We start from the raw sequence: 16,694 nt of genomic DNA, 5'->3' as shown, positions 1-16,694 counted from the left end.
CAGCTATTTCTGTCTGTTCCATTCACACGATTCAAACATGCAGCTGGAGGTTGATCACAAGTCAAGATCAGACTCTTCATGCTCAATCCACACATTACGCTGTTTCTGCAAAGGCAGCTGTGTATGGTCCCTCCCCATTGTTCATTATTGTATGGCTCTTGAAGAAATTGCTAGGATCATTTGTCTGCAGCTCTGAGAGAAGAACGGATGAGCCTGCGCAGGCATGTCCACCTCCATGGACGCGGTGTGGGACAGACAACCGGGAGCCCAATCACGCAGAACGATGCTGCACTCTTGGCCTCCTCTGGTCTCTTAGGAACTTCTATTCTTATCCCTTTATATGCAGGTGACGGTGGCATCTTCATCCTCGTGGATTTATTTTTCGGTGTTTATGTTGGTGGAGGTGACAGAGAGATGAAAAAGGGCATCTCAGTTATAGTGGACGATAAAGAAAAGAAAAGGAAACAGTGTCATGTCCTTTTGTCAATTCTCCATGCCCACGCCTTTCGTCTGGCCCATCCTCTGCTTTCCATAATTAAACCTCGCTAGATGCCGCTATATATGGCTACCTCACAGCACATCCGTCTCCTCCTCTATCTTCTTCTCCTTCCTCTTCTTGTCTCAGAAATAGATCAGGAACCATGAAGTCACCTCCCCACATGGAAGAGCTGAGGATACATCTACCTCCCTGGTTGGTATATTTGCTCACTATCTTAGGACCGTTTTGTTTACCTCATATGCTTGATACTTTCTGCAAACTTTGATGTCGAATTCTATCTTAGTATTGGGACTGATTCTTGAATGCTTTGTTCTTAAATTCCTTCTCAGTATTGGGACTCATTCTATCAAAATCTGGGTCTCTCAAATGTCCATAAATTCTATTTGTGGATGCAGCTGAAGGAGGGCTAAATTCTTGTACGTCAGCGTCTCTATTGTTACAGGGCCTAAACATGAGCAGTTCCAACCCGGAAGCATCAGCAGATGATTTCGAAGCAAGCAGTCAAGTGGCTTCCAATACGTGCATCCAAGAGACCTCTCCTTCTCTCAGTAAGCAGGACACGCCCATCTCTCTTAACCTCTCCCTATCCGTCAACGCAGACTCCACAGCACTGGCGGTTGTCTCGTTGTCGAGCACAAGCGAGAGCAGCAGTGAGTCACAAGCGTGTCGCCCCCCCAACTCCCGCCGAGTCTTCTCCTGCAACTACTGTCAACGACAGTTCTTCAGCTCCCAGGCGTTGGGCGGCCATCAAAATGCTCACAAGAGGGAGCGAACGCTCGCCAAGCGGGCAGTCGGGTTAGATGCGTTTCCACACAATTATAGCAGCATTGCATCATTACCCCTCCATGGCTCAGCTCTCCATTCCCTGGGAATCAAGGCACACTCATCGATGCACCAGAGAATGACGGAGTGGAGGGAGAGCCCTGGCACTAAACTCCTTGGAAGAGGCTTGCTCGAGCCAAGGCCTGTCTTTCTAGATGATCACGACGTGGAATTCTTCTGGCCTGGAAGCTTTAGGCCGGAGGCAGATTCAAGTCTTGAGCTGCTTGGGAGTGCAAATTCGGTAAAACTGGATCACCAGCCAGCAGAGGAGCCTGACCTTACTGTCAGGCTCTAGGTGTTCGACATTGGTATCTCTTCAAGAACAATTTTTCTTCTGACAATGTACAGTGAGGCATGTGACGGTTTAGCAAGCTTCTTGTTTGCTAGACTTGTGCTTAGGTTTGGATGTGGATTCTCCATTGATTTGTTATGATTGGCTTTAGATTGTTGCATTGCTTCTTTGGTAAATCCTTGATGCTGTATGCACTCTGTAGAATGCAGTGCTTCGCATTGTTATGGCTTGTTCCTCCAGGAACCACTGTAAGGCATAGTATGATGGGATGCAGTAGTGGGTATGTGGACCAAAAGAAACCCACTGAAAGATCAATATAGAAGATGGTTGATGATGAGATCAACAAACATCTCCTGGGAAAGCTCTCGACCCTATTGCCAAAAGTCTATGTTGTATAACAAGTCAATTATTTTGAGGAACAATAAGCCTCTCTCTCTTGTCATGCTGTGAACTGTGTCCTCCAGACTGACTCTCTCCTCTGCACTCTTCATTCTACCGTGAAATGCCAATAAAAGTTCCATGAAGTAGCATGATTTCCTCCACCGTGGCTCTAAATCCCAATCATATAAGAGTTTGATTTGATGATGTAGTTCCCTTACCGAACTTTTAATACATATATTATCATGCAAACCCTGGTGCTTGAGATTACACCACTTCTTGATGCTGCACTAACTTTGATATATTCCTCCAAAATCCAGACATGTTATCTGAAGATTCTGAGCAAGGCTTCTTTTGACATGCCCAGAAATGATGGATGCTTCAATAATGAGCTGCACTACCAGTTAATGCTTCCCACATACGATATTCCTTGATCATAAGAATCACTACTCCCGTCAAACAATGGGTCCACCCACTGCACCTCTTTTCCATTCACTGCCACCATAACATCGATAACAGTAGATGCTATACAATGATCAAGTCGATGCAACTAATGAAAACTAAATATTGGGAGGATTTAGGACATTGGCACCCTACACAAACTGTCTCTTTATCTAAAAGTAAAGATGGTAAGTGAGCCAAGTAGTTGAATAGAGTGACTTTAGATTCGGATTCTGATAGAGATATTATTCCGTAACAACGATTTATGATGTATGACTCATCTTAGAATCTACTGTATGGTTACAGGAGGTCAAAGGTCTCATTAAAGCATGTAAAAGAAGCATACGTGTCAACGAAGGGAGTTAATGCTGGTCGAGTAAGATTCAGTGAAACCCACTTGAACGCAAACTGCCCATTGAGCTCTCCGCATCGGGTCCACCACGACCGCACTGTCGCCGCCAGCGGCCCCACCACCCCTACATGTCACGCGCAAATCCCAGCCGTTGAATGGAATGTCAACGGTTCACCAAATCCCACGGCGCCCCCTGGCATTCTCGTAATTATAAGCCCCCGCCTTGCATTACAGACGCGGAGGCCACATCCTTGTGCGTGGCAAAGCAGGAAACGCATTTACCTGCCCATTACAGACGTGCGGGCCCCACGTCACCCTTATAAAGGCGCACGTTGAAGATTGCAGATTTGGTGGAAAAATACTGTTTCCTGTTTTGAGTAAGGTAGGTTAGCTGCTCCCTGCTCTTATGGTCCGTTGTTCAGGACGGTATCTTACACCTCAGGTACAATTTGACAGCCGCTCTCCCTAGTCCCAAAGCAGCTGTCAAAAAGATGCACCCGACCCGACCTCCATCCATCGCATCACTTGGCTTATCCCGCGGAGCACTCGAAACGAAGAATTAACGGAAAAAAGAAACGAAAGCTAAAAGAGAGACGAAGCATAAGACCGCGCCAACATCGGAGACGGCGACGTCGACGGCCCCAAGGAAGGAGGAGGAGAGCGGGCGCGCGAGCTCGAGCTCGGAGACGGGGGGCGAAGACGATTGTAAACCCCTCAAAACCCTACTTTTTCTTCGATACTTCTTTCCGAAACCCTCGCCAGTTTCTTCTCCTTCGATTTCTCCTCTCCTCCGCCATGTTCCCCGAATCCGATCCCCGCAAGGACTCCTCTCCCAGTCCCCAGCTCCCACATCGCAGCCCTGACCCTCTTGATCTCGAGGACCCGCCATCTAAGCCTTACCTCGTTCGGGATGCCGCCGCGTCCGCGTCGCCACCCACCACACACGGCGCCACCACCGCTCCGCAGGAGCTCACGCTCAGTTACCTCTGCGACAATATGAAACCGGGGGCCTCTGCTGCCTATGAAAAGGAGGGCCTTGGCTCCGATCTCCTCGTTTCCCTCGAGAAATCCCGATTGAAGGGCAAGGAGGTCGCCCCGAACATCTCGGCCATAGACGATCGGCGATGGATCGAGCGAGACTTCCTTCAATTGGCTGGTGGCAAGCCGTCCGCGAAGCGGGAGACGCCCGAGGATGCCGATGAGGCCGATGACCGCAAGAAGAAGGTTAAGATCGAGACTTTGAACCTCTCCCTCTCCCCGCCCAACCTTTCCCTGTCTCTCAACTCTTCCATTCCGGCGACGAATGTCGCCGGGGTGGCTACCACTCCGAGTGTCCCTGTTTTGGTGGTTCCACCGAAAAATAGTTACAGTAATAGCATGCGAGCTGCGAATTCGGAGGACTTTGCCCCCTCGCTCTCGTACTCGTGCTCCGTCCCGTTTTCACATAACCCCAGCTGCTCCTTGACACGGAACTCCACCGATAATTATGACTTCTCGAGGGGGGACAATGATAAGATTTGGTTTGCCGGGGAGGGGACGAATGGCTCAGTTCATAGCAAGTTTAGGCCTGCGGGTGATGGCAATACCATTGCTTTTGCGAACCACAACAAAGAACTCAACAATAGTCTGTACAAGGCAAACAGCTCAGGAAATGTCTCTTTCTTTCCATCTGAATTGCCTGCGAGGCCTGCAAAAGTTACTGGTGTTGTGAGTTCAGATAGCGGCAGAAATAGCATGCTTTCTAGGCTGGATAAGGTTTTGAGAGAATTAGTGTCTGAGTCGGTTCCTGTCATTGCACAATTGCTTTATGAATCTCATAGTGAATCATTGGAAGCACTGAGAGAGTGTCTCAGGAACCTTATGGAAGTTCCGGATAAGAAGCATGAGTTTACTAGCCTGCAGAGGAAACTAGAGAGGAGGTCGGATCTTACGTTTGAGATCCTCTCAAAAGCACACAGGACGCACCTTGAAGTTTTGGTTGCTATCAAGACTGGTACCATATCTTATGTCTCGGGAAAGAGCCGAATCCCCAGTAATGAGTTGGTCGAGATTTTTTTGCTCATGAGGTGCAGGAATGTGAATTGTAAGAATGTGCTGCCGGTTGATGACTGTGTCTGCAAGATATGTTCCACCAGAAAAGGTTTCTGTAGTGCCTGCACATGTCCTGTATGTTTCAAATTTGATTGTGCTTTGAATACTTGCAGTTGGGTTGGTTGTGATAATTGTTCCCATTGGTGCCATGCTATTTGTGGCATTGAGAAGAATTTAATTAGGCCCGGACCAAACTCAAAAGGACCTAGAGGCATGACTGAGATGCAATATCAGTGCCTGGGATGTGGGCATGCTTCTGAGATGTTTGGATTTGTCAAAGATGTGTTTAATGAGTGTGCTAAAAATTGGGGTCCTGAGGCATTAATGAAAGAGCTGGACTGTGTTAGAATGATCTTCCAAGCTAGTGAAGATTTTGAAGGAAAGGGGCTTCATGCAAAAGCTGTGGAGGTCCTCAACATGCTCATCAAGAAAGTAATTTCCCCGGAGGATGCATGTGCTTGCATGCTACTTTTTTTCAAGTGTGAGTATCTTGATGATCTCTGGTTGCTTCTGATGTCAGTAATATCCTTGTTTTGTGGTTTTCTTACCTGTTCTGTGATTTCCTTAGTTCACCATCTTATCTTTCTGCGCCGGATTCATATCATCTTTTATATTCGATTATGAAGGCTGTGTCTTTCATGATGTTTGAAGTCAGCCTTTCTATAGTGGTGTTTTAGTTCACAGGATTGCAAGAAACGCCAAAAATAACTTGGCCTTAACATTATTTGCTTCTCTTCTCTCTATAATTTGATTTCTTAGCAGGTCATGTGTAGAATATTGCTGCCTGTGTGCTTTGAACGATGCATCCACTCCCTTGATGAGTGGACCTCTCCTCTATGTTGAGTGAGCCTGTATTATGGGATATGAGGGTTCCTTTGTGATGAGTTTTGTCTATATGCATGGCTACATCTTGCACTTCTCTTCTTGGTAATTGTTTAGGTTATACCAAAGCTTGCAGTTAGTACTTATATCTGATGCAATATATGTTTTTGTTGAGGTAGCAATTATAAGTTTTTTGTTTGGTCATGAATATGATGTACACAATTTTCTTGTTTAGGTGTTGCTTGAAGGTGGCCTTCCGGGTGTCATAGTCCTTTTGAAACTGCTCATTTTTTAAAAGCTCTGTTTTACTAGATAGTGGCTATTATCTTGCTATTTAAACTTGCATCTATACTTTCCTTTTTGTCCTCGGTTCCTATCATCCGAATTTATATGTTGATCCTCCATGAGGTTTTCTTTTTATGTCTCTCATTCTTCACTCCTATTACTGCATGTTAGATGCCCCTTCATGAAGGTGCTTGTGGCTTGTTTGCTCTCATCAGCTTGTTCCTGGGGATATCTAATTAAATGCATGGGCAGTCATCATAGCCTGTACTTCTGTGCCCTGGTTACTCAGAAGTACAAAAGCTTTGTTCACATGATTGTGGATAGGCTATGTTGGTGCTTAATTCCCATGTCATTATTATTTAAATGCCTGATCAACAATTTTTATCTTTGAATAAAAATGTGTTCTAAGCATATAGCTGGTCCTCAGATGTTTCCCAAAAAATTTCTTAGCATGTTCTCTAGTGCAGGAACAGAAATACGTTTATGGAACTTTTGTTTTATATATTTGCATCTTTAATGCAACACAACCTCGGGATCTGCTTTTTCTGCAATTATGCTATCATTAGTGATGTGTGTGTGCTGAAGGGACTGTTTATGTTAATATAAAATAAGATTAAGTGGCTGACTGATATTGATAAATGGTGAAAGGCCATATATAAAAATTAAATAGTGACCACTGACTCTAGCTCAATTATAGCGTCCTCTTGTTTTTGTACATCACGAATATTTATCGGAATACGCATACCCAGTATATCACCTTCTATTTTGACCAGTAGTTATATTACAACAGATGCTTTGGTCATGCTTCATATTTCAGTCTTTACATTTTCATTTCACATCACCTTGGCAACAAGTAGTAGAAAGTGCAGGCATGGACATTCTGGGCAGAGTGATGCAAGGTTGACAAGAATATGCTGTACAGATATGGTTATTCCTGCTTGTGAAGTATGAAAATGATAATGAAAGTATTTTATCAGAAACAGAATGATCCTAAATTTTATTGTTGCAGGTTTATTATGAGATGTGTAATTTGAGGCTACTTGCCAATACATGAAGGATCTTTATATAACGTTGATTTCCAAAAGAGAAGTGTAAATGTTGATGTTCAAGACTGATTATTTATTAGTCTGCAAAGTTGAACATGTGTTCTTAGTTCCATCTTTCAATGCAAAAGCATGTCGTGAAAGACAATGTAATGTAGTCAAGAAGAATGCTTATACTCCTAGGGGATGTGAGAATATGATGGACAAATCAAAATCTAAATTATCAAGCAGAAATGGGCATATAGTTCTAGAGTAATATATTGGACATGAATTTTCTGATTGAAGATCCAGTTACATAATTACTTACAGTTCGAGCGGAAGGTGATTATAGAAGAATTTAAGAAGAAAGTGCTTATGAATCAGGAAACATGGCTTAGAATGAGATTCTGCATATCCTACGTATTTTGGCTTCATATAGAGTTGGATTTGGTATTCAGTCTGTTAAATGGTATGATGACCTAATGGACATGTCCAAAGATCATCGATTTTAAGATTTTGAAGTATTAGGACTGTTGCAGAACTTGATTCGTGAAAGAGCAATCACATAGGAACCGCTCATTGTGCAAAAGCTATCACAATAAGAAAATAAAGATCATTGAAATGGGGTCCAACTAAGCATGCAATGCCATATGCGTCTGACTCTGCCAGATGTGTCTTCTTAATGTTTGTGAATTCTGGAATGTGAGCATCTATCTGTTTAATTCTAGAATTGCCTAGTGTCAAGTGTTTGCATTCAAATTTCTAGTGCCAACTGTTCCTTACATTCCTTATTTCAGATGGAGTCACGGAGTTTTCCGTTACCGGCAGTTCCTCTAAAAACATACTTGCTCAAGCAACCCAGCATGCAGATACGCCCCTTCCATCAGCAGCAGCCATCAATGTGTCAAAATCTGCAATCAGCTTTAGCCCCACCGCATCTATACTGGACAAACAGATAGATGCACTGAAAGCAGATGCCAAGCCTGTTGCACTAGAACCCCATTTTACTTCATTGAAGGATGATGGATTCAAGAGTTTGGAGACCATTGTAAAATGCAAGGAGGCAGAGGCTAAGCTATTCCAGAAACTAGCTGATGATGCCAGGAGAGAAGTTGAGAGCTACCGCCATATAGTACGTGGCAAGTCTGAGAAGTTGGAGGAGGATTACGGTAACAAGATCGCAAAACTCTTGCTACAGGAGACTGAAGATAGGCGCAGGAAGAAGCTGGAGGAACTGAAGTTTCTCGAAAACTCTCATTGCGATTATCAGAACATGAAGATGAGGATGCAAGCTGAGATTGCCGGTTTGCTCGAACGGATGGAAGCGACAAAGAAGATGTGGGTGTAGCTTAGCTGACACACAAGGTGTGCTCTTTTGTACATGGTAATCACGGATGGCATCTGAACTAATCTGCAACAACTACACAGAATACTCATTTCTTGCTACTTGGGTGTATGTTTAAATTAGTTTTGGCAGTCTCCATAGCAATTCAACTGCTTAATATGTATGTTCATGAATCAGGATTAGATAGCATCAACTTGTTCATGTATAACACTTGTATGAAATATGTGATTCATGGACTTCTACAGTATGCACTTTCTTGTGATTATTGTTCTTTAAATGCGAAGTCGGAGACTTTTTGTTTCACACATTTGAATCAGCGAGGGTTCTGTAGATGCCCATTCGTGTTTGGTTACTCTATTCACTACTAAGATTGATCTATAGATATCTCATCACTTTTGCCACCATGATTGGCAAGTTGATATTGAAGTGGACAGCCTCTGGTGACCTATTATGAGCTGTCTTAGGAAAGCTTTAAGAGCGACAGGCAGCATCTTTCTCCTGCCATGTTCTAAATGGCCAAATCAATGATGAGGTGCCCATGTCCTTCAACCTTGGAGGGACCTGCGCCGGAGCTTGTGCAGTGGAAGGACGAGCTCGTCATCTGACAAGGCGTGGCTTAGATCGATTGGAAGCACATAGAGAGAGAGAAAGGGATGGATTGGTGGTGGGGTGGATGGTCCTTCCGATTACAACCGCAAGAGAGAGAGAGAGAGAGAGAGAGAGAGAGAGAGAGAGGCGAGGAGTGGGAGAGATGGCACAAAGGACCGCATGTGAACCAACAGTGCCGCCATCGATACGTAGCCAAAGGTACGACTCACAGAGCAGCAGCAGAGTTTACCGCCGCGCTGACAGTTCTGTATACTGACAGGGAGTACAGATCACAGGCCGAGCTGTGTCCGCAGCGGAGGACAAAGGCGGCACGCACGCATCCGAAATGTAGAAGTAGCTCTTCTTCTTCCTCTCCCTACTCTGTTTTCACCTTCTCATTTTCTCCTCTTCTTCTTCTCGTACTGCGTATGCTCCATCCAATATTCTACGAATGATAGATATTGTGGCCATGTTCATTGGCCTTCCATTTCATTATCTTACAAGAAAAATGGATCAAGTAAGAAAAGATAATGGCATATCACATCCATTGTAACCAAAACGAGGTAAATAGTTGTGCACGTGTCCCAAAGGTTAGACTCTTACCTTACAGCAGTGAATTAGTTTGGGGAAATAATTTATACTAATCAAATATTGATACATGGGCAACGTTTTATACTCTCATTTCTTTTAAATTGATACAGACAATTCGAGTTGGGTTCAAGCTCGTGTTGTAATTTGATCGAGGAACGACTCCGACAATCATACAATATAAGTCAAATAATAATATGTTAGTAAGATTATCGATAAGTTTAAGCTAAAAGTAATAATAGTACAATCTAACCTCCCACTAACAATTGATTTTTTTTTAATTTGATGAATTATGTAAAAATAAGGTCAACTCCCACACCACCACAATAATAATCCACTTCGGTGATGTGTCATACTACTACTAAACTAAATCCGCAAGATATATATCATAATAAAAAAAAAAAATACTTGATATAGTCATCCAAACTTTAAGAATATTTTTTTATAATATAATCGTTCGAATGTTGTCAAAAGAGGATCAACTCCCATGCCACGACAATAAATTGCTTTAGCGATATGTGGCTACTAAATTAAAACCATAAGATCCATAAGAATGCTCCATATAATCATATAGAATTCAAGAATATTTTATAACACAATCGTTATTATTTTTTTAGAAATGATTTGGCATAAACATCAAAGGAGATTTCATCGTAAGGTGATGTTCATGCTTCCATATTTTGACATCTCGATTGCTCTTAGGCAAAATCCTCAAATCATCAATCTCTCGCATTGGAACGTCAATTATCATGAAAGAAGTATGCGAAACAATTATGAAAGTTTCTCAATAACCAAAACCTAATTATTAGCAAAAAAAAATCCATATATATTTAAAGCAATTGCTTTGTTTTCCACTTTATTATGCAAACATGCGGACAACATTACGACGACGATCGATATGACGATAGTCAAAAACACTTCTTCGACATCAACTGAGTATAGATTTGACCTATGGATTTGTGTCACAAGCGAGTGAATCGATATGATCAACCCAATCAATGAACCAGCAAGATCGATCCTCGAGTATTTTACCTGATTAATTATCGTTCAATCGATGATCAATGAAGGGTGAATTAATATACCAATCATTATTGAATACAAGTCTTATAAATAAATCAATTTAAATATTAAATGTTAATTAGACTATACTTAAATCATATCGTGCTCAACATAATTCAACTTCACGTTACTAAAATAAATGCACACTTATCTATTATATTATATGTAATAGGTGAAGTGCGCTCAAATTCAACTTATTGATACAATTATTATAGGACGATTTCTCTATCATTTTGGGATTATTTTGAATGATGTTTTTATTTTTATTTTTTAAAACTTCTCATTTGGTGTTCTTATTTTCCTCTAATACTCTAAATATTTGTCAATGAAGGTGGGATCCAAATAGGAGGAGAGAAGCAATAGGGAAAACACGACGAGACCTCGTGAAGGATAGGAGGCTACCATGACAAGAGTGAAAATGACGAAACATAGAGGATTATGATAAGACAAAAGCGAGATAATTTCGAGGTGATCAATAACACTCATTGAAAGAAGAAGCAACGATAATCAATAGTGTCAATGCAGCAACAAAGGGAAGAAAAAGTATCAGTGATGATGAGAAATATTTAAGATACTAGAAAAACAATAACCACACCAAACTGAAAAATAAAAAATAAAAATTAAAAAGGAAAACTCTTTCATGAAATTGCATATTATCGTATCCGTCACTATACGTGAAATACCCAAAATTTAACTCAGTTTGTTGGCATGAATCATGAATATTCTATTTCTCTTTTTCTTGAAATCGATCCGACAATCTTCCAATTGTCTAAATATATATGTGGCATATCCTTATCTAATTCTCAGTCATGTCACACTTTCATCAAATGGGACGACCCCCATAAGTTATGAATAGAAACGACATTCTTCTTCATGCCAACCCTCCTCCTCTCTCTCTCTTCATGCTAACTTGGCTTACCCCAGTTGTGGTGGCTTAGGGTATGCCTTTGCTCTCCGTATGACATTCACCCGCTTTACTTTATGACTCAATATATTAGTCATAATATTTACTCTTCCAAACTTATACTCTTAATCTTCTTTCCAGAATCAGGGATATAGATTGTACAATGATCCTCAAACAATAATCCTGATGTAACAAATCAAATAAGGTAAGACATGTTGATTTTGGATCCAAGAGTGACTCGTATATACAAAATGGAATATGATTTATATTCCTCGAGTAGACAATTTAAGATATAAAATTTTGAAAGAATATTATGATTTCCTTTGAATTGGATAATCGAGTAATCATCGAATATTGATTCTCATGAAGAGGATCTTCTGCTGACGAAAATAAATATTGAAATAAAGGAATATGTTCGTAGCAACAAATAACTCGGAGAGCCCATGTTATTATCTCGACGGGTGAAGGCCTAGATTTTCATACCTCTCTCTATATCAGACACCATACTCCATTTCATTTCTCTCTTATCCTCTCTCTTGATAAAAAAAATCTCCTACTGTCGTCACTGGCAGAAGCATATGCTCTCCTTTCTCTTCCCCTAACGTAAGCAACAAATGATTAAGGATCTTTGCAGCCTGCCCACCCCTAACTTAAGATTGTTAGGTTCCGGTAACATGCATTGTATAACTCGTCCGTGGCAAAGCATGTGAGGTGTGAGTCTCATAGTCTACCGCAGCACGCCAACATGCTCCTCCATGGTTCCCAAGTCCCCAAGGGAAGTTGATCCCCATGCAAAAGCTCGGCTCTCTCTCTCCGTCTTCCTCCCCATGGCAAGCACGGCACATCTTTATGGCCAACCTTTGCGTGATAGACAATGCCACGGCCACCACCCAATTGGATATCACCCGCTTAAATCCTGTCCCTCCTCCTCTTCCCACCACCACATGCAGCACAGCTGTAGCCCTAGCACAGAGAAAATGACCTCCATTCCCCCACCCCCAAACCTTTTTCTGCAAGCCACCTCCCCTTCATTAACTCCCCCCCCTCCAGTCGCAGTGCCCTCTGCATCAGGACAAGACATCAATGGATAAAGCCTGGTGGTTGGGGTCACAGGTCGGCCTGGCCTTCGAGCATCGAGTCAAGGCCATGGTCCCTAGGCATGATGGACGTTTTGTGCTTTCGAGCCAAGGGAAAAAAATACAATCAGAGAGAGAGAGAGAGAGTGTGACGGAGAGCAATGCGTGCATGGGGACGAAGGTAAAAAAGAGCGGAGAGGGAGGAGTCGTCACGGGGAAGAGTGAAGTCGAGAGCTGCGATTGGCTAAGACAGCCTGTCCAGCGATGGGGTCCTCTCTGCCACACCGATGCCGTGGCTACACGACGACTTCTCTTAAATCCTGCGGATTTGCACCGCCTAACCACTCAACAGTATCTTATTATATCATGAATGAGCCGCTAAGCTCCGACCACGCGCAAATTGGCTCACAAATACCTCCAAATCTTTGCGCGTTTGCATGTGACCCAAAATGTCCTCCCCATTCGAATCACTGCTCCGAATTCCTAACATTTGTCTTCATCATCCCTTTTTCTTTTTCTTGCTCTCTCTGTCTCATACAAGAAAAGAAATCCAGGCTTCATCATGTAGGGTTTGCAAAGGATTTGAGTAATTTAATTTGGCCTTGTCTATGACTACGTCCAAGATTAAAAATCCAAACGTTAACTTCAGTAGCTCCGTCATCTTTTACTTTCCGCATGATGGGAGGGTGAAAAAAATCATGCAGTCTGCTCCATACAAAAATATAGACCATTTTCATGGTTTTGGTTTTAATCATCAAAATGGCAAAGGTAGTCCACAAGTATGAGAGAGCTTCCTTGCACGAAGATACATGCTGCAGTCATTTGTTCTTCTTCCCCTGCTCATTGTTCTTGGAGTCTGCTGCTGCGTAGGGCATTAGCTGGCACTGCATTCATCCGATCAGATTAGGATGAGGGTGTGCACAAGAACAAATGTTCAGCTGTTGGCTGAGGCCAAGGGCGAGTTGTCAGATATGCGACACAGCTAAGAGTTGGCCAAGGCCACAGGTTTCAGAATGCCAACTCTTAAGAGGTTGGTAAGTTTCATTTTTCTAGCAGGTACTTACAATTACACATTGATCGATTAGACTAGCACACCTAACAAAGCCATGACCACTCTCAATCAATCAGTGAGATGAGCATAATGTTTGTCTCCAAGTCGTGGAATAATTAAAGACCTTCCCGTTTACAAAATAGATTGTCATGCATTCAAACAAACCAAACCATTGTTGTTGTATAAAAAATGGAACAATCAAACGTAGGACCTGTTGAATACAATACGAAATAGATTACACTATCGGATGGTCACCTTTTACTGCATTTTATTCTATGCTTGGATAGTAATGTCAAACACCATCCAGTGTTCATCACCCATGTCTCCAATGAAATAACTTCTCCTCTCCCGGCTCCCAATAAAACGCCAGCAATGGCCCTCTCCTTTCAACTCCTGGACCTTTCTTTCCTCCTCACCCAAGGAACATAAGATACAACTCTTGCCTCCACGATAAGATAAACCACCGAGACGGAAAGAGATAGCTAGAGAAAGCGAGCAAGGTAGTTTAAGGCTGAGAGGGGAAGAGCAGAGCAGAGAGATGATCTTGAGAGTAGAAGTGATGGCTTCTTCTTCTTCTTCCTCGTCCTTCTTCGTCCTCTTGTTGGGTGTTGCGCTGTTCCTCTCCAATGAGGCTACTGCTCTCCCAGAACTGCCCAACCTCACCACCCTCGCTTTTGAGGAAGGCTATACACAGCTATTTGGAGACTCCAATCTCATGCTTCATCGCGATGGCAGGAGCGTCCACCTCTCCCTCGACCGGCGGACCGGTGCTTGCTGCTTACCTTCCTATTCTTTTACTGTCTCTGTCCCTGCTTCATTATTTTCATTTTTCATCTCCTCTATAAACAGATGGATGGATGTTGTTGCTAAACTCTCAATGGATGTTTCTTTCTTTAGGTGCTGGATTTGCGTCACAAGACCTCTATCGCCATGGATTCTTCAGTGCCTCCATCAAACTGCCTGCAGATTACGCTGCCGGAGTCGTTGTTGCCTTTTATGTATGCTTCCATTTCCACAATAAGCTCATGATTCTTCTCCTGCGTACTGATAGTATTTTCTAAGCTGAAATTCCAGTTAGGCAAGCATCTCTACTCCTAAGCATTTCCTAATGTTTTTTTTTTTTCTGTCTATGCTTCTTGGGAAAGGGAAAAAAATTGGTTCCCCTGTTTCTTTTCACCTTGAGCTGAGACCTTGCCATCGAAGCCCGTTGACTTTTTCTGTCGTTTAATTTGCATCGTCTTTAATATTTTCCTAAGAGTCGACAAAGGTCAGTTCTTAGAACCCAGTAGCATTTACAAGGATAGCTCTCTATTCTTCTCTTGTTCTCCTCAACTTAGAACAGCATCCTACGGCAAGTTGATCAGAAAAGACTTGTTATTGTGATTGCAGGATACTAAAGGATTCTTTTGATGTCGACGCAGATGTCGAACGGAGATGTATTCGAGAAGACACACGATGAATTGGATTTCGAATTCTTGGGCAACATAAGAGGCAGGGAGTGGAGGGTTCAGACAAATGTTTATGGGAACGGGAGCACCGCGGTTGGTAGGGAAGAGAGATACGGGCTCTGGTTCGATCCCACAGAGGACTACCACCAGTACTCCATTCTGTGGAGCGGTGAAAGGATCATGTAAGTTTCTACATACATATATAGGATATTATTTGATTTCCTTTATGATTCTGCTAGTCAAATCGAAGATTTCATAATGACAACCTATATTTCTCATTCTGATTTGTTAAGAATTTTATTTCTTTTTATTCTTTACTTGTGCATCATCGTTTATCTCTGAATTTAAGTGGTTTTCTTCCAAATTTTCTTTTAGCTGGCTTTACAAGTTGCAAGCAACGATGATGCTTTGCTTCCTTAAAATCAATCTACTTTGCCTTTGCTTTCTTGTGCAGAAAAAGATAAAATGCTAGAGAACAGAAAGACATCCACACCCGGATTTACTTGGAAACGAGTCACATGCGTGCTACCCCTTTTCTATGGCCATGATCCGCTTTTCATGCAATAATAAATGGAAAGCTTTCAACCAACTAGAAAGATCTCCTGATTATAACCTGACCTAATTAAATCTCCTTCCCTAGAACAGATTTTATATTGAAAACATGCTCGTAGCATTATGATATCGTAAGATGCACATAATATTACATTATTATGTCATTGCGATGCCATCATGATCAGTTGGAGGGAAGGCTAGAGGTGTCTGGTTTCACCATTTGAAGACTATTGGTTCCAAGGAATAATGGTGAATGCTAGATGCATCCCTTTTGTTTTCGTAGACTAGCAGATGTAGAGTCTCAACGTTTCCCACAAAAGATTCACCGAATCTAATCTCATCCGGTTCTCTCTGTTCTTTGGGCAGATTTTACATTGACGACATCCCCATCAGGGAGGTGGTGAGGACCCAAGCCATGGGCGGGGACTTCCCCTCGAAGCCCATGTCCCTCTATGCCACCATATGGGATGGCTCCACTTGGGCCACCTCGGGCGGCCGCTACAAGGTCAACTACAAATATGCCCCTTACGAAGCCGAGTTCGCCGACCTTGTGCTCCATGGCTGCGCCGTCGATCCGATTGAACACAGAACCACCTGTCTGGGATCCGACGCTGCAGTCTACGATACCATCACAATGTCAGCAGATCAACGGACGGCGATGGACAAGTTCCGAAAGAAGCACATCACCTACTCGTACTGCCATGATCGCGTTCGTTATCCGACACCACCACCGGAGTGTAATCTCGGTCCTGAAGCCGAGGATTTCCTTGCATCAGGCGAGGCAAAGTTGAGCTATCGCCGCCGCCGCGGTAAGCGCTACGGCCGCAGCTCGGTGGACTCAGTTCTCTGAGTCCCAGTGGTTTGGATATCGAATAAGTGGTTCAGGTACTGCGAGGGGAATTTATTTTTTGTGTACCATCTACTCTACTATTCTGGTGTTGTATAGCAAATTTGAATTGACGTCGGATAGATTAGATTCACATTTGTTTAGGTGACATGCATATGTATAACCTAGTCTGTCCAAGCTTGTTTTGGAGTCTCGTCTTGCTCAACAGTGGTTCCCGCCCTTTCTAGTTTCC

General features: G+C 42.8%; 3 protein-coding genes across 3 annotated transcripts; all 3 read left to right on the top strand.

The window, feature by feature from the left end:
- The first annotated feature begins 485 nt into the window (after positions 1–485).
- Positions 486–1,780, top strand: LOC103968541 (zinc finger protein 4). The gene is made up of 2 exons (XM_065169828.1): positions 486–691; positions 895–1,780. Exon 2 carries the CDS (start codon positions 951–953, stop codon positions 1,614–1,616), a length of 666 nt encoding a protein of 221 aa, XP_065025900.1. The 5' UTR covers positions 486–691; positions 895–950; the 3' UTR covers positions 1,617–1,780.
- A 1,596-nt stretch (positions 1,781–3,376) lies between these two features.
- On the top strand, positions 3,377–8,652 carry LOC103968540 (protein TITANIA). Its single transcript, XM_009381793.3, has 2 exons — positions 3,377–5,356; positions 7,802–8,652. The coding sequence occupies exons 1-2, from the start codon at positions 3,580–3,582 to the stop codon at positions 8,350–8,352; spliced, it is 2,328 nt and encodes a 775-aa protein (XP_009380068.2). The 5' UTR covers positions 3,377–3,579; the 3' UTR covers positions 8,353–8,652.
- A 5,321-nt stretch (positions 8,653–13,973) lies between these two features.
- LOC135650450 (probable xyloglucan endotransglucosylase/hydrolase protein 28) lies at positions 13,974–16,694 on the top strand. Its single transcript, XM_065169792.1, has 4 exons — positions 13,974–14,382; positions 14,513–14,613; positions 15,037–15,245; positions 15,982–16,694. Exons 1-4 carry the CDS (start codon positions 14,154–14,156, stop codon positions 16,463–16,465), a joined length of 1,023 nt encoding a protein of 340 aa, XP_065025864.1. The 5' UTR covers positions 13,974–14,153; the 3' UTR covers positions 16,466–16,694.

The sequence above is a fragment of the Musa acuminata genome, chromosome BXJ3-10, assembly GCF_036884655.1.
Source record: "Musa acuminata AAA Group cultivar baxijiao chromosome BXJ3-10, Cavendish_Baxijiao_AAA, whole genome shotgun sequence".
Taxonomy (NCBI): domain Eukaryota; kingdom Viridiplantae; phylum Streptophyta; class Magnoliopsida; order Zingiberales; family Musaceae; genus Musa; species Musa acuminata.
Note: the sequence above shows the minus strand (reverse complement) of the source record. Positions and strands in the feature narration are given on the sequence as shown.

Coding starts and splice junctions, on each gene's coding strand:
- LOC103968541 (XM_065169828.1), top strand. CDS start 951: ATGAGCAGTTCCAACCCGGAAGCATCAGCAGATGATTTCGAAGCAAGC.
- LOC103968540 (XM_009381793.3), top strand. CDS start 3,580: ATGTTCCCCGAATCCGATCCCCGCAAGGACTCCTCTCCCAGTCCCCAG. Junction 5,357..7,801: donor CATGCTACTTTTTTTCAAGT/GTGAGTATCTTG, acceptor TCCTTATTTCAG/ATGGAGTCACGGAGTTTTCC.
- LOC135650450 (XM_065169792.1), top strand. CDS start 14,154: ATGATCTTGAGAGTAGAAGTGATGGCTTCTTCTTCTTCTTCCTCGTCC. Junction 14,614..15,036: donor GAGTCGTTGTTGCCTTTTAT/GTATGCTTCCAT, acceptor ATGTCGACGCAG/ATGTCGAACGGAGATGTATT. Junction 15,246..15,981: donor TGGAGCGGTGAAAGGATCAT/GTAAGTTTCTAC, acceptor TTCTTTGGGCAG/ATTTTACATTGACGACATCC.